Below are 27,067 nucleotides of genomic sequence, written 5' to 3' on the forward strand. Positions count from 1 at the left end.
CTTGGCTGCACCCTGGAAACTACCCAGGCAGTCAACACCTGGGCAGATGGCCTGCCCCTCCTCCGTGGGTTGAGGAACCAGGAAAAGGTTGTGGTGAGAGGCAGAGAGCTGGTCTGCTGGGCAGTGAGTGGTGGCCAAGTACACAGCTAGGATGGGCTCTGTCTGGGGCCTGGCTCTGCTCCTTCTTTTCTTCTGCTGGGAGGCTGGGGGCTCACAGAGCTCTGCAGGTAAGAGGCTTTCTCTCTGGGAGAGCTCTGGGTATGAATTTAGCATAGGCAACCCTTCATGGGTGAGGATAGGCTCTTTCATGGATCATATTTAACCCCAGTTTAAATGTGAAGTAGGATTATCATTGGGAATAAGTATACAACTAGTAGTATGTGCCAGTTTCAGCATGCATGACACTGCAGCTCAAATTCTGAGAGTCTCTATGACTGTTATCTCTGGCAGTGTAAGTGGGGTGAGAAGACTTAAAGAAGGTTGTAGCTGGTGAGAATTCTGCCTACAGCTGACGAATGCAGCATAACAAGATTCTGAGTCTTCCAGCTTCTTTGCCTAGCACAGATTTCATTCCAAATATGGCTTTTGTGTGAATTCTTCTATAAACTCTTTGGACTGGGAAGAATATGAGAGAGACAGGGAGGGCTTTAATCTGTCACTAACAACAACTGTGCCAAACTCATTATCATCACACAAATTTTCTTTCTGACAGTGCTGGAGTTTAAATTCTGGGCCTCATGCTTGCTAGACAGGGCCTCTACCACTTGAGCCATGCCCTCAGCCATTTTGGCTTTAGCTCTTTTTTTCAAATAGGGTCTCATGTTATTATGCCCAGGCCAGCCTTGGTATCAATCCTTCTATTTATACTTCCTGAGTAGCTGGTGGTGACAGGTGTACTTCACTAGGCTCAGCTTGTTAGTTGAGATGTCTCCCTATTTTTTTTTAAATCTAGACTGGCCTTGAGCATCCATCTTTCTAATCTCTGCCACCTGAGTCGATGGAATTACAGGCGTGAGCCACTGTACCTGGCTAAAAAACTATTTTAAAGATTAATTTTAGAGTCAGATAAAATGGAGCAGAGTGTACAGGGAGTATCCACATCTCTACCACATACATATCACCTCCTCATTACCCATGCTCACCACCAGAGTGGTACATTGAGTACACCCAGTGATCCCACCCCCATAACATATCACCACAGATTCTCCCTTTCAAGCTCTCTTTCTCTCAATTTCTCTCTCAACTATCCCCCATCTCTCTCATTTTCTGCCAGTACCAGGGTTTGAACTCAGGGCCTTGTACTTGCTCAAGTTGCCTGCTCAACTGGCTCTCTACCACTTGAGGCATACCTCCAACCTAGCTTTTTGCCTGTTCATTGGAGATGAAGTCTCTAGGATTTTTTTTGCCCTGGCTTTAAACCTTGACTGTTAGAATCTCAGCCTCTTGAGTAGCTAGGATTTCAAGAGTCACATCTAGCTACCAGACTTTTTTTTTTTTTTTTTGCCAGACTTGGGGCATGAACTCAGGGCCTGAGCACTGTCCCTGAACTTCTTTTGCTCAAGGCTACCACTCTACCACTTGAGCCACAGCTCCACTTCCAGCTTTTTCTGTGTATGTGGTACTGAGGAATGGAATCCAGGGCTTCATGCCATGCTCACAAGCACTCTACAACGAAGCCACGTTCCCAGCCCCAAATTCTCTTTTTAATCCTCACTACAGCCCTATGCCTCCAGGCATATATACTTACCTATAAGATAGATATTAATCTTATTGCCGCCTCCACCCCTCTAAAAGTAAAGAGGCTGGAGTTTAGGAGATTAAGTAAGTTGTTCACAGAGCCAGCACTGGCTACGCCGTCTCCTGCATGAACTCACAATGGACTGGGCTCGTGTTGTGTTTTTCATTCCAGCTCATTTAATCCAAATGTCTCCATGAAATAGGTTCTCTGAGCTCCATTTTACAAACAAGAGTATTCAGCTTGCAGTCCTGGTTAGGTTACCCAGTTGGTATGCAGCAGAGCAAGGAGCAGAGAGGGAACACAGATCCGGCCCCAAAGTCCACAACCTTCTCTCCAGGCAGCTTGTAGGATCCCAGCAGGAGCGGCAATGTTCTGGAGCTGAGGGAGAGGTGGTTTGAACTAGGAGCTTGGAGAAACAGCTCAGGTTTAGAAGTGGGAAAGCAGCTCCTGTAGAACTGTGTGCATAATTGTGCTACACCAGACAGGAATGAGGACATGGACCCCTGGCTCACCCCATGGGTGCCTGCAAAGCCCATTGCCTTACTGTAGTTAGTGTGCTAACTTGACTTGAGGAGTCAGTGGGGGAGATGCTACATAACCTTCCTAGGCTTCGGCATATCAGCGTTCAGTCTCAGTCCGTTCCTCCTTTGGTTCTCATGGTGTTGGCAGGGTGAGTATTCTAACTGGCCTCTCCACGTGACATGTGGAGGCTGGGAAAGATCAAGAGGGTCCTCTACACGAGTGGACAGCAGACGGGGGACTGCCACCTGGTCTCTTGTCTCCTGCTCATATACTCGGTGAGGTCCACAGAAGAATGACTAGGGCCCTAGGGCCCTGTTCTGACCTCCTAGGTGGAGACCCTAGGCTTCTTTTGGGTCCTTGGGCTATGGAGGTACCAGTGGATGTCAGCAAAGGCCACTTTAAACTCTCAGAATGTCAAAGAAAGAAAGAAAGGAAAGAAAGAAAGAAAGAAAGAAAGAAAGGAAGGAGGGAGGGAGGGAGGGAGGGAGGAAGGAAGGAAATGGTTCATATTTTGATCTTTTTCTCTTTTTATTTTTATTTTATTTTTTGTCGGCCATGGGGCTTGAACTCTGGGTTGGGTGCTGTCCCTCACTCAGCTCTTCAGCTCAAGGTAAGCGCTCTACTACTTGAGCCACAGCACCACTTCCAGTTTTCTGGTGGTTAATTGGAGATAAGAGGAGATAAGAGTCTCACAGATTTTCCTGCCTGGGCTGGAAAATGAACCATGATTCTCAGATCTTAGCCTCCTGAGTAGCTAGGATTACAGGCGAAAGCCACCCATGCCTGGTTTGTTTTTTATTTATTTATTTATTTTTATTTTATGGTCTTGGGGCCTGAACTCTGAGCCTGGGCGTTGTCCCTCAGCATTTCAGCTCAAGGTGAGGGCTTGGGCCACAACAACACTTCCAGCTTTTTCTGCTTATGAGGTGCTGAAGAATCAAACCCAGGGCTTCATGCATACAAGGCAAGCACTCTACCACTGAGCCACCTTCCCAGCCTCAAGGCTTTGAGCGCAGGGCCTTGTCCTTTCACTTGGCTTTTCCACTCAAGGCTGAGTTCTACCACTTGATCCACATCCCCACTTCCTGACCCCCCCCTTTTCCTTCTACGAGCATGGCTCCCAGATAAAACACAAGGCATACCCTTCAGTTTCAATTTGGAGTAATAATATTTTTTGTATATGTCTCAAATATTATAGGAGAAACACTCCTACTAAAATCAGTGCTTGATATATGAGATGATTCCATCTCATTATCAAGTATCATATATCTGAAATACAGATATAAATTTAACTGAGTATGTTGTGTTTTTACTTGCCAGATCTGGCACACCTCAGCACTATGGCTCAAGTGGTAGCCTTGAGCTGAAGAGCTGAGGGACAGCACCCAGGCCCAGAGTTTAGGCGCCACAACCGGACCCCCCCCCCAAAAAAAAAACACACAAGACCCTCTCCTAAAAATAGAACCAAAAGGACTGGAGCTGTGGCTCAAGTGGTAAAGCATGAGCAAGCACAAGATCCTGAGTTAAAACCTTAGTACTGCCAAAAAGAAAAAAATATAATAGGGACTGGAAATGTGGCTTAGTGGTAGAGTGCTTGCCTAGCATGCATGAAGCCCTGGGTTCGATTCCTCAGTACCACATAAACAGAAAAAGCTGGAAGTGGTGCTGTGGCTTGTGAGAGAGTGCTAGCCTTGAGCACAGTCAGGAACAGTGCCCAGGCCCTGAGCTCAAGCTCCAGGACTGAAAAAAAAGAAAAAAGAAAAATATAATAAAGATGAAACTAAAGATCTTCTTAAATTAAAAAAAATGTTTCCATGGGAAGTGTTTATTATATGAGGAGAGTTTCTTGAGAGTGACAAGAATCATTTCATAAAGTTCTGATAGTTCTGCTTTCTGTTCTGCAATTCTTACATCCCTTGGATCTTTCTTTCTTTCTTTCTTCTTTCTTTCTGAAATCCTGGGGCTATCTGGTTTCAAGTGGGTTGTCAAAGTTTTAGAAGACCCCAGTCAGGGCAACCCTAGCTCCATGGCTAACACCCAGGACTGTATTCTTCCTAACAGTGAACTTTCCCCTCCCTCCTACCCATAATGCTCAGGGCATAAATACAAGGGTCACTCTACTGGCTCATTAAGTTTGTCTTTACCCAACACAGGCCCTAGCACCCGTGGATCAATCCCTTTGGTGACAACAAATAATACAGAAGTGACTGCCATGACTCAAGGTTTCCAGACAAGTTCAGAGAGAGCCTTCCGCACCACTGACCTTCATGAGCTCTTCATGAGCTATGTTTCTTTGCAAACTCAAACCCTGAGCTCTCCAACCATTTCTAAGACTTTAATCACAACAAATAATAGATCAGAAGCCAAGAGCATGGAGACCAGGACCATTTCCCCCTCAGCAGGGGTCAAAGAGACCCCCACCATTTCACCCCTACAACAGAACAGGACCCTCTCAAAGATTATGGCTCCTACAACTATGGCTGTGATGACCACTTCTAAGGAGACTCTGGACCCACGTGGCAGCCCCACAGGGCGTGGAACACACCCTGGGACTGGTACAAACAGAGATCCCACGCAAGCCATCTTTGCTAACCCTTGTAGCTCTGACAGCTCTGAAGAGGCAAACTGGATCAAAGGTGACATCTCAACAAGGGCAGACACACCGACAGAAGCTCAGAGCCTGTCCTCAGAGAGCAGCTCCTCTTCTGACAGCTCAGTGTCTGTCCTCAGCCCTTCACAGGATCTGGCACCTGGGATCTTGACTCAAGCCAAGGCCTTAGCTGCCTACAGGATCACCCACATCGAGTTTAGCAATTGTAGCATCACCAAAATAGAGACAGCTGCTATCATCTCTGAGACCTCAGACACAGGCCCCAGGCCCACAGAGGGAGAGATGGCCTTGTCCACAACACAGTCACCAGCTTTGCCCCTCTCTCCCGAGGCAAAACCATACATCCCCAACACCACAGCCTTTGTCCAGGCCTTGTCATCAGCCAGCACCTCAGCAGCGGCTGTCCTGGATGCAGCCACGGTCTCTAACCCCAGGGGAACTTGGGTGACAGTCACCAGGAAGCCTTTGGAAGAAACGTCGGTGCTGTCCTTTGAGACATCAAGCCACACTGAGGTCCCAGGAGCACTTCCAGTCTCCAAGGCGGCTGGATCAACAGGGGCCAAGGGGCCTTCCTTTGCTGTTTCCTCAGCTTCAGTCTACAGCCCTTCAGACCAAGCCACTACCAAGGACTCCAGCCCTTCAGAGACGTGGAGCACAGCCAGTGCAGCCAACAAGGCCTTCCCCACTAGCAGAAACTCTCCTTCTTCTGTCCATCCAGCTACAGCCAGCACCAGCTCTCTTCCTTCTGTCCATCCAGCTACAACTGCCAGCAGCCAAACACCAAGTCTGACATCAGAGGGAGCCTTCCATGAGTCCTTGGTGCCAAGCTGGGATCCTTTCCACGCCCAAACCCCGAGCACTGCCACCACTCCTAAGACCATAATCACAGCAGGCAGTGTATCAGAAGTGGACAGCCGGGAGTCGCACACCACATCCCCCACACCAGGAACCACGGAGACCCCCACCAATTCCCCTGCAGTGGAGACCTTGGGGACTCTGGCTACATCCCCTGAAGCAGAGACCCAAGTCAGCTCCTCCACATCAGAAACCACGGAGACCCCCCACATTTCCCCTGCAGCGGAGACTTTGGGAACCCTGACCATTTCCCCTGACACAGAGACTTTGAGGACCCAGTCCACTCTCTCTTCTACAACAGAGATCATGGAAACCCCAACCATATCCACAGTAACAGAGCCCACGGAGACCCTGAGCACTTACCCTGTAGTAGAGACCAAGGAGATCGGGACTGTTTCTTCTGTACTAGGACTTGAGGGGACCCTGACCATTGCCCCTGCAGCAGAGACCATGGAGACCCCAACAAGTTTTTCTGCTGCAACACAGACAACGGAGACCCCAACAAGCTTCCCTGTAGCAATGGTGGAGACTCATTTCACAAATACCATATCTCCCACCATTACCCCACCACACCCCAGCGGACCTGGAACATGCTCATTTGTCGCAGACACAACTGCTATCCAGAACTCCAGCCCCTCAGAGTCTTCTACCACAGACAGTATAACCAATGGGTCCTTTCCCACCCACAGAAGCCTTCTCCCTTCTATCCATCCTACTACAGCCAGTGGGAGCCCTCTCCCTTCTGACCACCTGATTACAGCCACCAGCAGTCAAGAAACACTCACCACCTTTGTCAAGACCACAGCCTCACCAATGACCCCAACGAGGCCCCTGACATCAACACCTGCCACTTTTTGGTCAAGGCAGACCATAGGAGTTACGGCAGGTAAATGATTCCCCGTGTCTGATCTTTGGGTATTTCGCTCTGTTTTAGTCATTCATCAGACATCTGCAGATCCAAGTGAAGAATCAGTGATTTCAGCAAACATGGCCTTCTAGTGTCTGAAAAGTAATCTGGGTCACCCTTACCACAACCCACACGTCACACGTGTCACTTTCGTCCAAGCCAGTGGAAGCCTAATAGACATTGCTCAATGGCATGACCTCCCAAGGTGATTTTTTTCTCTTTTTCTTTTCTTTTCTTTCCTCCCCCACCCCCACCAGGGATCAAACTTGTGGTTCTTTGCTTTCTCAGCTTGTTTGCTTGACTGGTGCTCTACTACTGGAGCCATACCTCCAGTATGGCTTTTGCTAGTTATTTAGTCCAGTCTGGCTTTGAACTACACTCCTCTGGATATCAGTTGCAGGGGGAAGGAAAGGAAAGGTTTTTATTCATTTCATTGAATTTTAAGTTCATATTTGTGACTTTTCCCCTCTGATTTTATTTGCTTGGCATTTTATTTATTTTTTTATTGTACTAAGAACACTTACCCTGGAATGTACCCTCCTGGTAGATCCTTTTTGCTAGTATTGGGGCTTGAACTTAGAGCCTGGGCATTATGTCCCTTAGCTTTTTCTTTTTCTTTTTTTTTTGTTTTTTTGGGTCCGGTCATGGGGCCTGAACTCTGGGCCTGGGTGCTGTCTCTCAGCTCTTCAGCTCAAGGCTAGCACTCTACCACTTGAGCCACAGCACCACTTTCGGATTTTTTTTTCTTATGTGGTGCTGAGGAATCGAATCCAGGGTCTCAGGCTCTCTACCACTGAGCCACCTTCCCAGCTCCTCCCTTAGCTTTTTCGTTCAAGGATAATGCTCTACCACTTGAGTCACAGCTTGCTCCACTTCTGGCATTTTTGGTGCTTCATTAGAGCTAAGAGTCAGGGACTTTCCTACCAATCTTCAGATTTCAGTCTCCCAAGTAGCTAGGATTCCAAATGTGAGCCACTGACACCCAGCATCTCTTCCTGGATTTTTAAGCACACATGCAGTATTGTTATCTATAGGCACTATAGATAACTGATCTTACAAAACTAAACATTTACCCTCACTGATGAGAAATTCCCCATTCCTATTTAGGTGGACTACAGGTTGTTTCTGGTATTTTTTTCCCCCATGCAGCTACTTGGGTGGGAACTCAAGTCCTATTCTCTTTCTCAACTTTTTCACTTGCGGATGGCTCCTCTGTGACTTGAGCCATGCCTCCATTTCCGGCTTTCTGCAATCAATTTCAGATAAAGTGTTTTGCAAATTTGTTTTCTTGGGCTGGGTTCAAACCTCAAGCCTTAGATCTCAGCCTCCTGAGTAGTATCTGAGTAGTATTTGTTTTTTTAACAACAAGCACTGCAGTAAATAGTGCTCTTCTCGTGTGTGTGTGCTACTTTTTGTAGGGTAAAGTTCTAGAAGTGCAATTATGAGAGCAATTCTCATAGTTTGTAATAGAACAAAGCAACTATAAAGTGGCAGTTAAAGGTTGGCGGATTAGGGCTCAACAAAAGAAGCTTCTGGAAAAGCTGGTAAACTAGGAAGGCTGAATTTTATCTCTTCACCTACTACCAACATAGAACTTGGGGCATTCCTACAGGGAGCCAACCTCTACCCAACACTCTAGGACCTCCAGATTTTAAGAACATTCTATTCTTTGTTTTTTTTTTGGGGGGGGGGTCCGGTCGTGGGGCCTGAACTCTGGGCCTGGGCGCTGTCCCTCAGCTCTTCAGCTCAAGGCTAGCGCTCTACCACTTGAACCACAGTGCCACTTCCTGCTTTTTTCTTTTTGCTTATGTGGTGCTGAGGAATCAAATCCAGGGCCTCAGGCATGCAAGGCAAGTGCTCTACGAGCCACCTTCCCAGCCCCTTTAAGAACATTCTAGATGCACTTCCATTTTCTATTCCTTACACTTCCTGTCTTTCACTGTGGTTGGGAGGTTGGAAAGGAATCCTCTGTTCTCCTCCAGGTGAACAAAAGTAACATCTGGTGTGAACAGAGGCACGTTTACACATGGGAGTGCACACAGTGTGTGGAGGGGGCTGAGGCTAGAACTGACTCAAACATATTTCCATCCTCTGTTCTCAACTTGCAGGTGGAGATGGAGGCTTCCTCCTTGTGCGACTGGGCGTGGCCTCCCCAGAAGACCTCACTGAGCCCGGCGTGGCAGAGAAGCTGATGGAACAGGTGAGCAGGGGACCCTTTCCAAGCCAGGGAGGACGAAAGTGGGAGGTTCTCGGGGACCACGGTCAGCAACAATAATGAACATTCCCCTCCAGTTTTAAGGTCTTAGGAAATATAGGCATTCTAACCCCCAAGGAGTCAATGATATTGACCAGAAGGTAAGCAAGACTTGGTTGCAAGTGGCAAAAATCAATCAGAGTAGTTTACATGGAAAAGGCAGGGTCTGGCTTTCAGCTTCAGTTATGGCTGGATCCAGCAGCTCATGGGGGTTTTCTCATTCTCTTTCAATTCGGCTCCCTTCATTCTTTATGGTCTTCTCTGTATGTATGGAAGGGTGGCTTTGACAGCCCTAGGTTCCCTGGATACTTTATTCCCTATAGTTATGCATATCATCCAGAGAAGGCCTGCAGCAAGCTCCTGAGACTGGCAGCCTGGTCAGCTGGGCTGAGACAGGGAAGATCAGGCTCCAGGTAGAAACAAAACAAAACCCACAGCTCTGTGCTGTGGCTGGGATATAGTTGATTAACAATTTTGGGGAAATTCTCAAACTCAGATTTATGGGCAGTGGTGAAATTCTAGACTCAGGGCATTGGAGATGGTGTGATGGTGATAGAAAGTCAGTCAAGATCAGCTGAGTGCAGATTTCACAAAGTAAGAGATGGAGCTGGGCGCCGGTGGCTCACGCCTATAATTTTAGCTACAAAGGAGGCTGAGATCTGAGGATCATGGTTCAAAGCCAGCCCAGGCAACAAAGTCCGTGAGACGCTTATCTCCAATTAACCACCAGAAAACCACAAGTGGTACTGTGGCTCAAGTGGTAGAGTACTTTGTCTTGAACTGAAGAGATGAGGGACAGGCCCAGAGTTCAAGCCCTATGACTGACCAAGAGAGAGAGAGAGAGAGATGGAGTATGAGTGGGCAGGGAGTGCCCAAGCTCTGCCAACTGTGTGTCACTGAGAGCAGACCCAATGCACAGTCTAAAGTAAACTATCCCTTCAGCAATGGCCCCAATAATACTTCAAGTTTACATCTAGCACCTTTCACAGTCAGTGGGGGGCCCGGCCTAGCAGTCCAGATGTGGTTTCCTTTCTAAAAACAGATTGTGTACAAGTACTATCTGGGGGTCTCATGCCAAAGGTTAAAGACTATTTCCAGGCTAGGCAGGTGAGATACTTGCCATTTGGAAACAGAAGATATTCATTGCAGCCAGGTGCAGTGGCTCACACCTGTAATCCCAGCTACTCAAGAGGATTGTGGTTTGAAAGCAGCCTGGGTAAAAAGTTAGCAAACCTATCTCAACAAGTGAGCTAGGCAGTGGTGGCATATGCCTGCAATTCCAGTGATATAGGAGGTGGAGGCAAGGCTGGAGCAAAAACGTACTTGACAACAAGCAAGCAAGCAAACAAATAAACACTACACGTAAAAAGGGCTAGAGTTGTTGGCTTGAGACGTAGAATGCCTGCCTATCAAGCATGGGAACTTGAGTTCAAAACCCCAGGACTGCCCCCAAAAGATATCCATTATAGCCAGGTGCTGGTGGCTCATGCCTATAATTCTAGCTACACAGGAGGCTGAGATATGAGGCTCATAGTTCAAAGCCAGCCCAGGCAGGAAAGTCTGTGAGATCTTAACTCCAATTAATCACCAAAACACCAAAAGTGTGTCTGTGGCTCAAGTGGTAGACCTCCTAGCCTTAAGCCGAAGAGCTCAGGGACAGTGCCTGAGTTCAAGCCCCACACCAACAACAACAAAAAGATATCCATTGTAAGTAAGACCCCTCATTGTATTACAGGAAAAAGAAAATCACTGTTTGGCATAAGTCAAAGGAGGATCTGTTGCCAGGATTTCAGGTGTACATAATCAGAGGAAGCTCAGAGAAACAGGTGTGAAGCATGCAGGAGGAAGATTGCTGGGACATAGACACTCTCAGATGCTGCCACAGCCATTGGGCATTGTGCCTCGTTAGCCCTGGGTTACCTGCTCCAGAGTCCAAATTCTGACTAGAAATATCCAAGAGGTTGAGCTTAGCTCTGTACTCATGGCTGCCAGAGGATAGAGGAGGGAATGGCCAAGTCCTTGAGTTCTCTTGGTGGCAGAGTGGGCTGCCAAGGCTGGCCCTAAGCAATACACAGAGGTTATATGTGGAACCGCCAAGCAAATGATAAACACCTTCGTCCAGGAAAGTCAAAGTGGCAAGCATGAGTCCACGTGAGAGAGAGAAGTCATGAGGGTAGACTGGAGTCCTCACACTGGAAAGGATTTCAGAGACTAGGAAGCAATTATGGAGATCAGGAGCAGTTCTGGCCATTGAGCTACAGGGGCTGGACTATGTGGAGCTGGGCATTGGTTCTTTGGAGGTCCAACCAAGGATGTGGGACTCAGGTCAGACAGATAGTGAGCTTTGAGGCTTGTTAGAACTGAGTGCGAATTCTAGGTCTACCTGTGTGACCGGGTGAGTTAGTCTGCTGCCTCCTCCTCTTCCTCCTCCTCCTCCTCCTCCTCTTTCTCCTCCTCCTTCTCCTGCTCTTTTTCCTCCTCTTCCTACTTCTTATGTGCCAACCCTGGGAGTTCAACTCAGGGAGGGCCTGGGCACTGTTCCTGAGTTTCTTTTGCTCAAGACAAAGTGCTCTACCACTTGAGTCATTGTCATTCTTTATAAAATAGTAACACCTGCCTTACAAAGTTGCTTCATAATGTGTGTGAAGCCCCTCATCCATGTTTGTCACTTGGGGGATCGGAAGTATTGTTGACGATCTCTTCCATTGTCCCTCCCTGTCCTTGGCCTATGGTGAGCTCAGGGCCAGATAGGTTGTCCATAGCTCTGGTTGCTCTCCTCACAGCTCCACTGTGAATTGCTAGCCCACAAGCTGCTTGTCCAATTCTCTTTACTGCGTGTCAAGAGGAGCTAAAGAATACCAGCTGCAGCCAAGTACAACCATGTGCCTAAGAAGGTCAGTGTTGCCCATGGTCTGGGCTCCTTCCAATAGGCAGAAGCCACATTACTGTACTGAGATGGATCTAGAATTTCCCATGAAGCTCAGCTGGCCCAAGCCCCTTACTCCAGATGTGGCCACTGATCCCTGGCTCACTTATATCTGATTGTATGTGTGTTGGGAGGGGGCTACCCTGTTTCCAGAGGTGTCCTTCACTTCTTCTGGTGTTTGGATGTTTCAGTAAAGAGAGACATGATCACCTACCTGTGTACTTGTGTTATGCACTAAAATTACACTCCGCGTGATCCAGAGGTTTTCCATATGACTGTATACTTTTGACATTTTTAAAGAGAAAAGGGTTATTTCATCTTATAGGAGTTATGAATACAAGATCAGGTAGATCTCTTGCTTTGGGGTGCCACAATCCTCTTTAATGGTATGCCAATGACCTCAAGACTTCCCACTAGGCTCCACCTCCTCCAGGCCCCACCACCTCCCAACAGTGCCACTGGGAGGGCCAAGCCTTTACCACCTGGACCTTTGGGGGACACCTGCCAGCTTCAGCAAGCTCCTTCAGGGCAGGGACCATATTTGTTTATCTCAGATTTCAAACATCTCAGAGACCCTGTTATGTGGCAAGATCACAGAGAATGTTGAATTGACTTAAACTTCAAATTCTAGATTCAAATAGATTTAAAAGAAACTCTGGGGCTGGGAAGGTAGCTCAGTGGTAGAGTGCTTGCCTTGCATGCATGAGGCCCTGGGTTCGATTCCTCAGCACCACATAAGCAGAAAATAGCCGGAAGTGGTGCTGTGGCTCAAATGGTAGAGTATTAGCCTTGAGCTGAAGAGCTGAGGGATAGCGCCCAGGCCCAGAGTTCAGGTCCCACGACCAACAAAAAAAAAAAAAAAAGAAACTCTATAACACTGCATTATTTCTTCCATAATCCATACTCACATGCTATTATTTTTTAAGCATGGTGTCTTGGGCTTGTTTTTTTTTTTTTTTTTTTTTTAACTCTGGGCCTTGGTGCTGTCCCTCAGCTCTTCAGCTCAAGTCTAGCACTCTACCACTGCACCACTTCGGGTTTTCTGGTGGTTGATTGGAGATAAGAGTCTCACAGACTTTCCCGCTTGGGCTGGCTTTGAACCACGATCCTTAGATCTCAGCTTCCTAAGTAACTAGGATTATAGGCATGAGCCACCGACACCTGGGTGGGTTTTTTTTGGCCAGTCGTGGGGCTTGAACTCTGGGCTTGGGTGCTGTCCCTGCGCTCTTCAGCTCAAGGCTAGCGCTCTACCACTTGAGCTACAGTGCCACTTCTGGTTTTCTAGTGGTTTACTGGAGATAAGCGTCTCATGGACTTTCCTGCCCAGGCTGGCTTTGAACCATGATCCTCATATCTCAGCCTCCTGAGTAGCTAGGATTCCAGGCATGAGCCACCGGCACCCGGCTTGTTTTTGTATGGTAAAAAACCTGCTTTTGCTTTCAAAAATTGGGAATAAAAACCCAAAATTGAAAAGCAAAAATAGAAATAGAAAGGTGAGGGGAAGAGAGAGAAAATAGCCTGAAATCTTACCCGTTTTACACAACTGTTATTAACATGCACACTCAGTTGCTTACTCAACTGAGCCACACTAATGTGAAAGAGAGACCTCACATTCAGCATTTCTGGGGGGTCCAGTTGTGGGCCTGAACTCTGGGCCTGGGCGCTCTCCCTCAGCTCTTCAGGTCAAGGCTAGCGCTCTACCACTTGAGCCACAGCGTCACTTCCAGCTTTTTTTTTTTCTTGTTGCTTATGTGGTGCTGAGGAATCGAACCCAGGGCCTCAAGCATGCAAGGCAAGCGCTCTACCACTGAGCCACCTTCCCAGCCCACATTCAGCATTTCTGAAATGAAAGTTCTGATCTTTTCCCCCAAACACACCCTCCTGCAGTATCTTCACTTATCCTTCTGTCATATAGGCCAAAAATCCTTGGAGCTATTCTTTGTTTCCTCACATTTCCCACCAGGAAATTCTGTCGTCTCCACTGTCTCAAACAATGCCCAGCCCCTGACCCTGCTTCACCATCTCCACTGTCACCTCCCAGGTGGCCCAGGGGCCAGGTGCTCTCCCCTGGATTTCTCTAATCTCCCTGGATGACTGGGCTCCTTGTGCTCTGAACCCCAGTCTTGTCCCAAGATACAAATCCAAGATGACTTGTTAAAACATGGAGGACCTTCCCATTCCTTTGGGCCAAACCCTCCTAATCCATTCAGAGGAAAAGCAGAGTTCTGGCAACAACCAGTTGGGTGTGATCAGAATCCCCCATTCACCTCTTTAACAAATCACGATGACTCTTTTGTTTCTTGAATGCATTTGGCCTACTCCTGTCTTAGAAGCTTGGTAGGCAATGCTCAGTCTGCTTAGAAAGCTCCTCCTCCAGATCTGCATTCAGCAAACTCCTCCCTCTTCACCTCAGTGCATACCACCCTGACCACCCTTATAGAAATCAATTCACTTTCCTGATAGCGCTGGCTGCAACCTAATATCACACATAATGTATCGTTTTATTTGTTGTGTCCCCTTTAATGCTGACACAGAAAGACTTGGCTCATTGTAGTGATTGTAGTGCCTACTAGCAGAAATGCTCCATGGACTGGGGGTGTTGTTCAGTGTAGAGCATGTGCTCAGCCTGTGTGCTGACCTGGGTTCCACCCCCAGCACCAGACCAACAAAACAAGATGCTCCATAAATATTTGTTAAATAAATGTTGAAAACAATACCATTTGACAGTGCTCTGAATACAGGGAAAGTGTATATTTGACCTCCGTTTTTTTCAGAGTGGGGCAGAATCCGTTTTGAAAAGTAAATTGAATGAGGGCTGGGAATGTGGTTCAGTGGTAGAGTGCTTGCCTAGCATGCATGAAGCCTGGGTTCGATTCTTCAGTACCACACACACAGAAAAAGCCAGAAGTGCCACTGTGGCTCAAGTGGTTGAGTGCTAGCCTTGAGCAAAAGAATCTCAGGGACAGTGCCCAGGTCCTCAGTTTAGGCCCCAGGACTGGCAAAAAAAAAAAAAAGTAGATTAAATGGAAATAATTCATTCTGTCTGGCATAGTAATTGATTGTCTACAACTAAAGAGAGACTGTGCTATGTACTACAGAGAGTCAAAAAATGTCTCTTCCTACAGAAAGGGAAGTTAGTAGGGATATTAGACATTAACAGAAATAACACTCCACCAATTTAGCTCGGTGCTGGTGGCTCACGCCTGTAATCCTAGCTACTCAGGAGGTTGAGATCTGAGGATCACAGTTCAAAGCCAGCTGGGGCAGGAATGTCTGTCTGTGAGACTCTTATTTCCAATTAACCATCAGAAAACCAATAGTGGGCTGTGGCTCAAATGGTAGAAGCACTTGCCTTGAGCAGAAGAGCTGAGGGAGAGTGCCCAGGCCCAGAGTTCAAGCTCCATGACAGACCAAATAAAAAACAAACAAAAAGGCTGGGAAGGTAGCTCAGTGGTAGAGTGCTTGCCTCACATGCATGAGGCCCTGGGTTTGATTCCTTAGCTCCACGTAAACAGAAAAAGCCAAAGTAGTGCTGTGGCTCAAGTGGTAGCCTTGAAGTAAAGAGCTGAAGGACAGCATGCAGGCTCAGAATTCAAGTCCCATGACCGACAAAAAAAAAAAAAAAAAAAAAAAAGAAAAAAAGTAAAACCCAAACCAAACCAATTTACACTACAAAGAACAAAAACAGACTGTCCTTACCATATAAAGCTCCTAGAGAGCAATAAAAGAACAACCACAAGTAGACAAAGACAGATGATTCACAAGAGAAGCAATATAGTAGGATGAGAAAAGAATAATAATACAAAGTATATTCATGGCAATATCACAACGAAACTCTACACTTTGAACATTAGAATATGCGAATAAAGATGTGGAAGAAAGAATTTCAATACCACTCCCCATGAAAAAGAAAGCTTGACTTTGCTAGTAAAGTATAAATCAGTATAGTGGGGTATTACTTTTTGTGTGTCAAATAGGTAGAGATTTATGGAAATGCTAATATCCATACTGGAGCAAGTATGGAGAGTAAGAGATGTTTTTCAGTTCCTAATTTTGGAAGCTTTAAGTCTGAAGTTGGGCAGCCTTATGCTGCGACTGTATGTATGCGACTGTAAAGGTTTTTGGGTTTTTTGGGGGGAGGGTCCGGTCGTGGGGCCTGAACTCTGGGCCTGGGCGCTGTCTCTCAGCTCTTCAGCTCAAGGCTAGCGCTCTACCACTTGAGCCACAGCGCCACTTCCAGCTTTTTTCTTTTTGCTTATGTGGTGCTGGGGAATCGAACCCAGGGCCTCAGGCATGCAAGGCAAGCGCTCTACCACTGAGCCACCTTCCCAGCCTCTATAAACATTTTTACTTTATAAAAATTCAGTCCCGAGGGAACTAAGTGGGGGCCAGTGGAGAGATACATCAATCCCTTCTGAGTGGTACCCTCCCAGCACCTGTGCATGGCCGCACTGAGGACTAAGACACACAAACCTCTGGGGAACAAATCACACTTGAAAGCATCACAGCCTGGGTTGGGTTTGGGAAGGAAAGTGATGTGCAAAGAGCAAAGCAAGGATCCAGATCAGGGCTTCCCAACATGGAGTAACTAAGGGCCAAGATAAACTTGGGTCGGGGCCACCTTGCTCCCCGAATCCACAACCTCCTGAGGGTGAGCCCTGTGCCTAGCCCTTGAGCCACCAGAGGAAAATTGAATGCAGGATTTGAACACAGAGAAAAAGAGAGAGGGGGAGATTTTTACTTAAATAGACTTTATAATCAGAAGTAAACAAGATGGTCTCCTGTGCAAAGCATTTTGGTGAAGGTAGAGCCAGCCACCCCGTCTGTTAACAATTCTGCAGCGTGTGTGGGTGTGGTCAGCGCTGGGTCCGGCTCGGGTCCTCCGGAGCGCATGCGTAGAGCCCCCATCCACCCACGAGCGTCTTGGGTCCGCAGGCCCCTTCCGGAGCAGCTGGGCGTCCGGCCTGGGTTCCCGCTGCCCTCGAGGGCACCCTCCCCACGCAGGGCCGCCCGCCGCGTGCCGGCGGCGGCGGGTGCCGGGTCCGAGGCCGCGCGGCGGGGTGCGGCGCTCAGGACTCGGGGAACAGGGGGTACGAGTTCTTGGCCCGGAAGCGGCCGCAGACGCGCAGGCCCACCAACACCGCGATGCCCAGCAGCAAGAGGGCGCCCAGGGCCCCGAAGAGGATCCCGAGGAAGGCGCCGAGCTTCACGCTGAGGCGCTCGCAGCGCTCGCCCCACGACGTGTAGATGGCGAAGGACAAGCAGCTGCGGACGGAGAGAGGGGGCGGTCAGCGGCACGCCTGGGCGGCCGGGGCCGGGGCCGGGGCCGGGGCCGGCGCCGGCGGGGTCTCCCCCCACCCCCGCGAGGGGAGAGGGACCGCCCCACACCAAGGCCCGGGAGGACAGCCTCCGGCCCGGGAGCGGGACGGGCGGGGCGCTGTGCGCCTGCGCGGCCGCAGTCCCCGCCCAGGCTCCGCCCTTGGCTCCGCCCCACAGCCGCCGGCCTTCGCCCTTCCCCTCCTGCTCCCGCTCTCTCCTCGGTCCGCTTTCGGAGCTACGGACGATCAGGGGCCTCGGGAGACAGGTCCGGGTGGCGTCGCAGCCCCACAGCCTGCCCTCACGGAGTCACCCGGCGGCTAATACAGGGGTGTGGGAGGAAACAGGCAGCGGTTTCGGGGCTCCCCTGTAGAATGCTCTGTGGAGGGCCAGGCTGGCCCCCAGCACCAGCGGGCGGGTTCCTCTCACCAGGACAGCGGCGGACCCCTGTGACTCTGCTGCCTGGGTACCTGGGGCTGGTTCCTTAGCATTCCCGAGCCCCCTGCAGGGTCTTGCTCCAGCCCTGCCCTCCACCCCCTGCCCCAGGCCCTACGCACCTGCAGCGGGGCCCATCCGGCAGGTGCTGGCACTGGCCTCCGTGGTGACAGTAGTTCTCGCTACATGGGGACACGCAGGTGAAGCCACTCTGTGGGTCGTAGGCCAGGCGGTAGCCCTTGTAGCCGTCACATTTAAAGTAAGTCTCCAGCGTGCTCAGGTTCACTGGTGGGCAGGACATAGATTCACATAGAAGGCAACCAGTTAAAGAGAAACTCACCCCCTCCAGACTAGAATTCCATTTTCAGGGGTTTGTTTTGGAATAGCGTGTGTGTGTGTGTGTATGTATGTATGTATGTATGTGTGTATGTGTGTGTGTATGTATGTTTGTGTATATGTATGAGTATGTAAGTATATATATGGATATATCTACAGGTATATCGATATCCAGAGACACATGGTTGCCAGTATCAACAGGAGGAGTTACTGTAGATCCTTATCTAAAGAGTGACAATTCTAAGGTAGGAAAATGTGTTAGTATAAGCTTTGAAGTTACCAGACCTCAGTTGAAATTCAAATTCAACTACTAATTGTATGATGTGGGGAGATTTCCTAACTGAACCTCAGTTTCCTTATCTTTAAAAACAAATTGTAATAATATGAGATTTAAATGAAATACTACATAGGCTGCCTGACACATAGCACTCATTAGGGAATTACTGTTACCACAATATGTTTAACAATACTATAAAACACTATATTTGAGTGGAGTGTGGTGACTTGTGGTTATAATCACAGCTACTCAGGAGGCAGGGATCAAGGGAAATGAGGTTTGGGGCCAGCCCAGGTAAAAAGTTAGTGAGACTACCCCCATCTTAACTAACAAGCCCAGCACAGTACTTACTGTGCATAGATAAAAGGAACAGAGAAGAAGATCATTGTTTCTGAGCTGACCTCAGACAATAATACAAGACCCTATCTGAGAAGTAACTAAAGCAAACAAGACTGGGACTGTGGCTGTAGTGGTAGAGCACCAGCCTATGGAAACACAGTTCCAGAGTTCAAACCCCGGTACTTCCTCCCATCCCCAGCTTCAAAAAAGCCCAAAACACTAAATCAAATGTACTCACAATTATTTAATGAGGAAGCTATCAAACATTAAGTATAAATTGAAGGCTTCATAAGAATTAATATGTGAAGGCCTTAAAGTTCCAGCAGAGAGCTCAGAAGAATGTGTACAAAGTAGTATTATCTCAGGATTGGGATTATACATTATTCTCCCCCTTTTTGTTCACTTATGATCCTCTGGCTAGAGGGCAAAGGTGAAGGACAGGTCCTTGCATGTATTTATGTACAATGGCAGCTTAAGAAAACTGTGAGTGGTTGGGTATAATGCTGCACGCCTGTAATCCCAGCCACTAGAAAAGTAGAAACAGGTGGATAGTAGTTCAAAATCAACTTGGGCAAAAGTGTTAGACACTATCTGAAAGACAAAACTAAAAAGCCAAAGGGATGTGGCTCAAGTGGCAGAGTGCCTGTGAGGCCTTAAGTTCAAGCCCCAGTTCCACCAAAAGAAGAATGAAAACTGTGAGCAATTTTATTAAATGAGAGGAAAGTGCTGCCACGGGCAGCAAGGCTTGGAGTAACTGCTGTGTGAAAGGAAACCTACTGATGCATCGGGAGTATTTTGGCCACTCCCAGCTCTGAATCTAAAAAGGGGATGCTTACAATGTTATCAGATTACAAGCAACAAAACTAAATCAATGTGCTTCTTATTTGTGTGTGGAACTCCCTAGTCCACTTTTACTATAGGTTTTTGTGTGGCCTGAAGATCTGTGATAGGCTCCCTCTTATGTCCCTCCTCCCCGCTGCTGTCCCATATTGTCACTAAGATAGTGACTCACCAGCCATTCCCTCGCGTATATCTCCCTTTGAGATGGGGTAGAAGTACACATTGTTCTTGGGCTCCCCGTTCCTCTTCTGCCTCCCTCTCGGAGCCTGGAGGAAGGCCTCTACTATGGCCTCCCGAAGCTGGTTGTTCAGAAAGTGGATGACGGGGCCTCTAGGGCGGTACTGGAACTTGGAGGTGACTAACCAGTGTTGAATTGTGTGTCCTGGGGTCAGTATTGATTGAGAACTGTGATGGGTAGAGGACAGCAAAGGGTTAAGGAGCAGGGGGAGAAGATATGGAGATGGGGGGGGGGGGGGCACAGGGACAATCTCACTTACATTGGTTGTACTTGGCTGTTCCGGAGAAAGGTCTGCACTTCCAGGGTCTCCAGTCTGTATGCCACCTGAGACAGAGGATCATGGAATGGGAAGTGGGGTTGTGACTAGAGAGGAGACCCCTCCCACTATAATGTGCTCAGTTACCCCTGCCTGGTTTCACCTTTGAACATGAATACAGGACACACCAAGATATTTCTCACCATCTTGTCATCCCCAACTGCTTCCTAGGCTAGTGGCTGGCCTGGGTCTTGCTAAATCCTCATTGATGAGTGGAATTTACCTTCTTTCTCCATCCTCTGCCTCGTATTACAGGGAGAGTCTGAAATGTATGATCTGTACTTGGCCTCTGTCCCAACTCATTCCCTCCACCATGTAGACCCATGAGTTGCTTAGCTAGGTCCAGGGATGACCAGGAGCCAGTGATGTCAAGCGGAATGAGGAACTACTTATACTCACGGTCCTTGTCATCAGTTGCAATGGACAAATGTCAGCAGGTGTTACCGTTTGGGGTATAGTAGTAGTGTTAGTAAGAGTATCAACAGTTTGTAAATGCTTGGTGTTTTGTGCTGCATGTGTTAGGCATATTTTCATTTTTGGGTGTGTGCTAGTAGTGGGGCTTGAACTCAGGACTTCTCACTCTCGTTTGGCTTCTGTTCAAGGCTGATGCTCTACCACTTAAGCCATTCTTTGACTGTGGTGGTTAATTGGAGTAAGAGTCCCATGGACTTTTCCGCCTAAACTGTCCTCCAACAGCGATCCTCAGATCTTAGCCTTGTGAGTGGCTAGGATTACAAGGTGTAAACCACGAGCACCCATCTCTACACAATCTCATCTAAATCTCAACAACCCAGAGACATAGGCACCACTCTCATCCCTTTTAATACATCAGTCACTAAGTAGCAAAATATGTCTAGCAAAATATGTCTACTATGACTGAGTTACATTTTTGGCATGCATGGAAGTGTCGTGATGAACCCCTTTACTACTATTTAATATGTGCCAATCTAATATGTAATATATAATTAATACAATCTCACATTTTATATATTTAATATACAACTAAATAGATGCCAATAAACAAGTGCTAAGCTAGTTATGTAATGATTACACCTGCTCAAGTAAGCAGAAGGGCAGAGATTTGAATCCTCATGGATAGGAGTGTAGAGGCTCAGCCACTCAATCACCAGGTTGCTTTAGTGGTGACTGACGTGTGGGCAAGGGTATGGCAGCCAAGAGGACAGAGCGCCTGTTCCCTCTAGAAAGTCAGGGTGGAGATGAAATGCCCCAGTGTATCTGGAAGAGTCCATACAATACCCAGAGACTCTGATGGGGTATTCAGGGAGAGGCTGGATGAGGCCAGATGGACAACTGAGGCTAAATGGATACACAGTGATGGCTGGCCCTTGCTTGCCCCAGATGAGATCCAAGCCCCACCCTGTGGAGCTGGGCATGCAACACTGGCACTGACCGAGGCGTTGACGTCGGCAACAGAGGCATTTTCTCCCTCTTTCAGTGTAAGGTGGATGACTCTTAAGGGAAGAACTGGAGATGGAAGAAACAGATCCATTATCACCTCACAAATGTATGGGACTCATTGGAGATGTCATTGAGCCATGTCAGAAGGTCACTGGCACATGTCTGACTCTCACTCCTGAGCTCCCTCTGGGATGACCAGAGCACCTGTAACTCTTATGTCCATCAGCTCGTTGGCCTCTGCTTTAGTGTGTCCCCAGAAGACGGCACAGACTTGTGGTTCACACAAGCCATCACACAACTCACTACATGCTAAGAAAACTCAGGGTTTCTGACTGGTCACTTTGAGGTGCTGGCCCAGGACCCCAGTTATCCCACTTTCCTCAAAGATGACAGAGTGTGGGATGGGGTGTTAGGGGTATCTTCTTGTACCTCCATAAATGGCTGGAGTGAAATTGTTCCCTGCCAGGAAGCATCGGGTGTCGGTGAAGGCTGGGGGGCAGGTACAGGTGGGCTGGCAGTCTGGAGTCTGGGAGATGTAGCAGTGGCCTTGATTATAGCAGTAATTCACAGGACAGGAGTGGTTCACACAGTGGAAGAGGTCCTCCAGAGCTGCAGAAGAATGGTAGTCATGCCATACTGAGGTAGCCAGAGGAGCCCAGGGGGAGAGGTGACCCTGGGAATCTGTTCACAGGACATCTTGGTTTCTGCTCTATCTATGTCCTGTTTGTGGGCCACTCTGAACCCCAAACGATCTTCTTTTTCCTTTTCTAGACATTTTTCTACAAGGCAACCTCCCTCCCCCACCTCATATTTTGCTAGACAGGTTTTTTTTTTTTTCCTTCTGCAACAGCAATGGCAAGTTTATCAAACCCTTGGAAGGACTCAGAAGGCTGCAGGTTAGGCTATAGTTCTGCCTATTCTGGCTCTTGCCAGAAGTCAGTGGTCTCGTGATGGTACTTGGCTGCCTTGGGGGTTGATGGAGTCCCCCTGTAATCTCACTGTCACTGCAGCTGCTCAGAGCTAGAAAGCAGACTGGGATGGTGGAGGACCCAAAGAAAAATGAGCTCCTTTAGCTGTTTCCCCAAATATCCCACCTTATGAGATGCTCTGGTTCTTGTGTCTGAAGACCCTCAGGTGGCTCACCACAGGGTCCCAGCCTCCTCCTGACCATCTAGTTTAGTCTTTTGAGTTTTCCCCAATACCACCTCTGGACTGCTATGCCTGGCCCCGCCCTCTGCCAGGACAGCCTCTTCTCCTTCAGCCCTGCACCACGTTCCACCCCCTTTCCATGCCCCCTTCCCGTGACTTCCTGGAACAAGTATGCAAAAGACTTCCTGGAAAAAGGAGACACCCAGTTTTCCTTGGCAGTTTTTCAAGTCTAGAAGATGCTACCTGGTCATGGAACCTCCTCTTGCCTGGTCTTTGCTCCTGGCTCACCTGCACAGTGACGCCCATCCCCAGTCATGTTGGGGGGGCAGGCCTCACAGCCCTTCCCGCGAATGCAGTGCACGTTTGGGAAACATTGCTGGTCACAGGGGTCCTTGGTGCGTTCACAGTAGAGGCCGAAGCTGTCCTCATCACACTTACAGCTGGCCACCTGGAACAGCAGCCCAAGTTGTTAATCACCAGATAGCCACAAAGCTAAACCATTAAGGACGTCCGGTGTCTCTGGACTGACACCCTTCCAGTTCAAGAACCCATGAGCCTTGGGTCCTTGTCTTAGTCCTGTTTGCAAGTGCTGAACACCTACCAGCTTGATCAGGCCAAGCCCACAGGCCCTTTCCAAAGCCACACAGTCCTCCTGTCCCTCAGTCTCCCAGGCCCTTTCTTTACCCTGAGTCCCACCCTGTTTGGTCCTGAAGCTTCTCTCATGTCCTATCTCCTTCCACAGTAAGGCATGGATGTCTCCCAGAGCCTGGAGGAAAGCGGGGTGTAACTACTGGAGGCCCCATAGACTTCATGCCCCGGGGGCATAGGGAGACCTCCCACCCGACACCTCAATGACTCTGAGGAAGCAAACTGCAAGGAGGCTGAAATTAAAGTCTAACAGTCTGACCAAATGGGAGGTGAGACATAAATATTCACTTGAAACCAGATGCTGGTGGCTCATGTCTATAATTCTAGCTACTCAGAATGCTGAGATCTGAGGATCTCAGTCAGAAGACAGCCCCAGGCAGGAAAATCTGTGAGACTCTTAGCTCCAATTAACTGCCAAAAAAGCCAGAAGTAGGGGTGTGGCTCAATGGTAGCTATAACTTCTTAAGCAAAGAACCTAAGAGACAATATCCAGACCCTGCATTCGAGCCTGAGTACTGGCACAAAAAGAAAGAGAGAGAGAGAGAAAAAAAGCAAAAGAAAGAAAAAGAAAGAAAGAAAGAAAAAGTCACAGAGTCCTATCTCTTCACACATGAACTTGCCTGAGATTGGTACCGGCTATACTCATTCATCATGGATCCACCCACCTCCTCTTACCCAGGGGAGACTGAGTTGCAACCTCCCTTCCATATGCACTTCCTTTCCTGCATCATGGAAATCTCCTTCTTTTTTTTGTGTGTGTGTGGGGAGTGGGGGGGCGCGTCCGGTCGTGGGGCCTGAACTCTGGGCCTGGGCGCTGTCCCTCAGCTCTTACCACTTGAGCCACAGCGCCACTTCCGGCTTTTTTCTTTTTGCTTATGTGGTGCTGAGGAATCGAACCCAGGGCCTCAGGCATGCAAGACAAGCGCTCTACCACTGAGCCACCTCCCCAGTCCGGAAATCTCCTTCTTATGCCATCCCAACACTCACCTCAAGAGAGGAATTGCCCACCCACTTGGTCTGATTGAACAAGCACTGCCTCTTTGCCTTGCAGAAGCAGACCATAGCCTTGGGCTGGAGTGCAGATGACAAACCAGTCCTGCTGTCTCTTGCTAGAATATCCAGCGTGCACGGTCCCAGGGATGTTGGTTTCCACAGAAAAGTTCCATTCTCTGCCCAGGGAAGATGAGATTGTTGAGGGCTGGGAGACTTTTGCTCTGTAGTCCCCTGTATGCTGGCATCTTACACCTTGATGGCTAAGGCCGTTTCCTCCCATCCCTCTCACACATACCCCTCAACTATAAACAGACTGAATGAACTATGCTGTTACTTGGGGTGATCTTGACTATGTTCAAACTGGAGGAAGTTACATCACCCTAATTTACTGACTGTACGGGGAAATTTACAAAGCAAAAGACTATTGCTCCTAGAAAGACCTCCCCCCAAAAGACAACCCTGCCTGAATCCTGAACCCAGGATGGGTGTTCTGGGGTTGAAAGATGAGAACCAGAATCCTCTGGGTGCTTCCTGAAACCACAGGCTAAACTGGCCTCAGCCCTGAACACTCCTCCCCCCACCCCCACCCCCATCTTATCCTGACTTTTTATCACCCCTTTCATGTACTTTGCCCAGCTACCCCTGACCTTTATCCAGCTAGCAGACTACACTGTTTAATGTCATTTAATCAAATTTGTCTCTTTTTCCCCAATCAAAATAAGAAAGACTCCACAAAAGAGCAGGATGGAAGGAGTGTACAGTAGTGAGTAAACAAGAATGAATTCCAGAGCATGGCTTTTCAGTAGTGTCAATGAAGTGTGGGATGCACTAGGCACTGGGCTAGGTGCCTTGAGGAGCAAAACGGGATGCAGGCAGAGCAGGCCTTCCTTATGCTCAGAGAAAGGCAATGAGGGTGTGAGGGGATTACAATTCAGAACACGGTCCCTGAGAAATTTGGCCTAGTGAAAAACAGTCTCCGGCAAGGAGTACAATAGAGGGGGTAAAAATTGATCAGAATACAACATAAACATAGGAAACAATGAAATCCACCTCCTGTATAACTAATATAAGACAATCAAAAAAGAAAGAAAGAGAAAGGAGAGGAGAAGAGAAAATAGATCTGGCTACTAAATGAAAAGTAATTCAGCTTCACTGCATGGCAAATAGATGCAAAATAGAGTTAGGGGCTAAGAGGTTGAAACCTGGAGGATTGCAGCTCAAAGCCAGCCCAGACAGAAACATCTATGAGACTCCATTTTCAGTTAACCAGCAAAATGCTGAATTATAGGTGTGGTTCAAGTGGTAGAGCACTAGCCATGAGCAAGAAAATTGAACAAGAGGCTTTCAATGTTGGCATGCATAGGCATGCACGTGTGCACGCACACACACACACATACACACACACACACACACACACAGGAATAGCAGTTTGACCTTATGCTGTACTTCCCCACTCCCCACACAGCCAAAGGGTCTTACCAAAGAGCTTAGAGTCATTACAATGGTCTCTGAGGGTGAATGTGATGTTCTCAGAGTTACTGGAGAATTGAATCTTTATGGGTTTTCCCTTGTAGGCTTCAATCACACTGGGGCCGCTGATTGAGGGTGGGTTCTGATCTGCAACACAGACTGGAGCTGAGGCAGGGCACTCTGGCTTAGTCTTTCCCTCCTCTCCTGCCCCAGTGTCTTGGGAGGCCTTTCCATATCTGAGCCACCTCTCAGAGCAGGTTGGACTTACTCTGCCCATCTGCCCAAACCTTTAGTCTCTCTTTCTTTTCCCCAAACAGGGCTCATTTCACATTCTTTCCTATCTGGGGCAAAGTGACCCAGAAAACAGGGCTGTTCAGATCATTAGGTCTTTCTATTTTTAGAGAAGAGCCCCAAGCCACAAGAGAATAGCTAGACAGCCATTGCATTTGTCTGCAAATAGAGAGGGGGGCAAATCTCTCAACAGTCTGTTTCCTGGAGCCTTGCTATTTTTATTCCATTGTTCATTCATCCACTAAGCCAGTCAGCTAACAACTGTTTTTATTGAGCACCTAATAGCTGGATGACATCATTGTAGGATATAACAGTGGATATGTGAAGAAAATATGACACATGAAAATTATAAAATATGTTTAGTAGTTGTCCATAATAAGGAAAAGGCAAGCGGGAGGCATGGCTGAAGATGGAATTTTACACAGCAGAGCTGAGGGGTATCACCGAGAAGGAGATGGGTAAAGAGGTGAAGAACAGTCTATGACTGTCCAAGGAAAGGACTTTCAAAGTAGAAGAAGCCTGTGCTAAGACCCAGAGTTAAGAGAGCCCAGTGGGGTAGGAGTAGAGGGAGAGGAGTTGGTGAGCTCTGGGGAAAGAGTCCTGAGAGACGAAGGACACAGACTGAATAGGGCTGTGTCGGGCACCACAGGGAGTCTTAGGTGCATTTTGATCAGAGCTGTATGATGCCCTAAAGGCATAAAATGATGGAGGGGTGGCTTGCATCTGCTCCCCAGCTTGGCAAACCTTTCCCTGGGTCTCACAGCACTTACTGAGGCTGGTGTTCATCCGCTGGTATTTTTCAGAGGTCATCCTGGTGTGACGTCCGATGTCTATGTTTCCCGTGACCAGGAAATCATAGGTGCATTGTTCATCTTCATTACACTCAGCGACCAAAGAATTATTGTTTCTCATTGTTAGTTGGGACAAAAATACAGGGGTGAAATTGGAAGGCAGAGAACCAGTCCTGTTCCCGAGGAGGCCTGTTCCATTGATTTGCCCTATAACATAGGATACGGGCTTAGTGTGGGGGGGGGGGGGGAGGGGGGGTAACAGGGCTGGGATTCCAGACTTATTCTGGCTGAGTCCATTCCTGCATGCACACTGTGGGAGGGGACATGGGAACAGAGTGGCTTGCAGCTTCTGAGTCAGGAAATTACTGCTTCAGTGAGTACTACCTGCCCAGTCCC

General features: G+C 48.3%; 2 protein-coding genes across 3 annotated transcripts in view; one reads left to right on the forward strand and one right to left on the reverse strand.

The window, feature by feature from the left end:
* The first annotated feature begins 67 nt into the window (after window positions 1–67).
* On the forward strand, window positions 68–12,024 carry Muc20 (mucin 20, cell surface associated). Of its 2 annotated transcripts, XM_042669615.1 has the most exons (5): window positions 68–227; window positions 4,414–5,872; window positions 5,936–6,612; window positions 8,742–8,833; window positions 11,671–12,024. In XM_042669615.1, exons 1-5 carry the CDS (start codon window positions 152–154, stop codon window positions 11,737–11,739), a joined length of 2,373 nt encoding a protein of 790 aa, XP_042525549.1. In that variant the 5' UTR covers window positions 68–151; the 3' UTR covers window positions 11,740–12,024. The 2 variants fall into 2 exon arrangements, with proteins under 2 accessions (XP_042525549.1, XP_042525539.1); XM_042669605.1 differs by having other exon boundaries at window positions 4,414–6,612.
* A 4,858-nt stretch (window positions 12,025–16,882) lies between these two features.
* Window positions 16,883–27,067, reverse strand: part of Muc4 (mucin 4, cell surface associated) — a 57,548-nt gene continuing 47,363 nt past the window's right edge. The window contains exons 20-29 of the mRNA XM_042670275.1: window positions 26,651–26,878; window positions 25,599–25,736; window positions 24,114–24,295; window positions 22,767–22,926; window positions 21,759–21,938; window positions 21,322–21,395; window positions 19,854–19,918; window positions 19,529–19,761; window positions 17,687–17,849; window positions 16,883–17,078 (exon numbers count right to left, since the gene is read on the reverse strand). Of these exons, the coding sequence (XP_042526209.1) occupies window positions 16,883–17,078; window positions 17,687–17,849; window positions 19,529–19,761; window positions 19,854–19,918; window positions 21,322–21,395; window positions 21,759–21,938; window positions 22,767–22,926; window positions 24,114–24,295; window positions 25,599–25,736; window positions 26,651–26,878 (1,619 nt within the window). The remainder of the gene's footprint in view (window positions 17,079–17,686; window positions 17,850–19,528; window positions 19,762–19,853; window positions 19,919–21,321; window positions 21,396–21,758; window positions 21,939–22,766; window positions 22,927–24,113; window positions 24,296–25,598; window positions 25,737–26,650; window positions 26,879–27,067) is intronic.

The sequence above is a fragment of the Dipodomys spectabilis genome, unplaced genomic scaffold, assembly GCF_019054845.1.
Source record: "Dipodomys spectabilis isolate Male_0828 unplaced genomic scaffold, ASM1905484v1 ptg000017l, whole genome shotgun sequence".
In the NCBI taxonomy this organism is placed as follows: Eukaryota; Metazoa; Chordata; class Mammalia; order Rodentia; family Heteromyidae; genus Dipodomys; species Dipodomys spectabilis.

Coding starts and splice junctions, on each gene's coding strand:
- Muc20 (XM_042669605.1), top strand. CDS start 152: ATGGGCTCTGTCTGGGGCCTGGCTCTGCTCCTTCTTTTCTTCTGCTGG. Junction 6,613..8,741: donor GACCATAGGAGTTACGGCAG/GTAAATGATTCC, acceptor CTCAACTTGCAG/GTGGAGATGGAGGCTTCCTC. Junction 8,834..11,670: donor CAGAGAAGCTGATGGAACAG/GTGAGCAGGGGA, acceptor CTCTCCTCACAG/CTCCACTGTGAATTGCTAGC.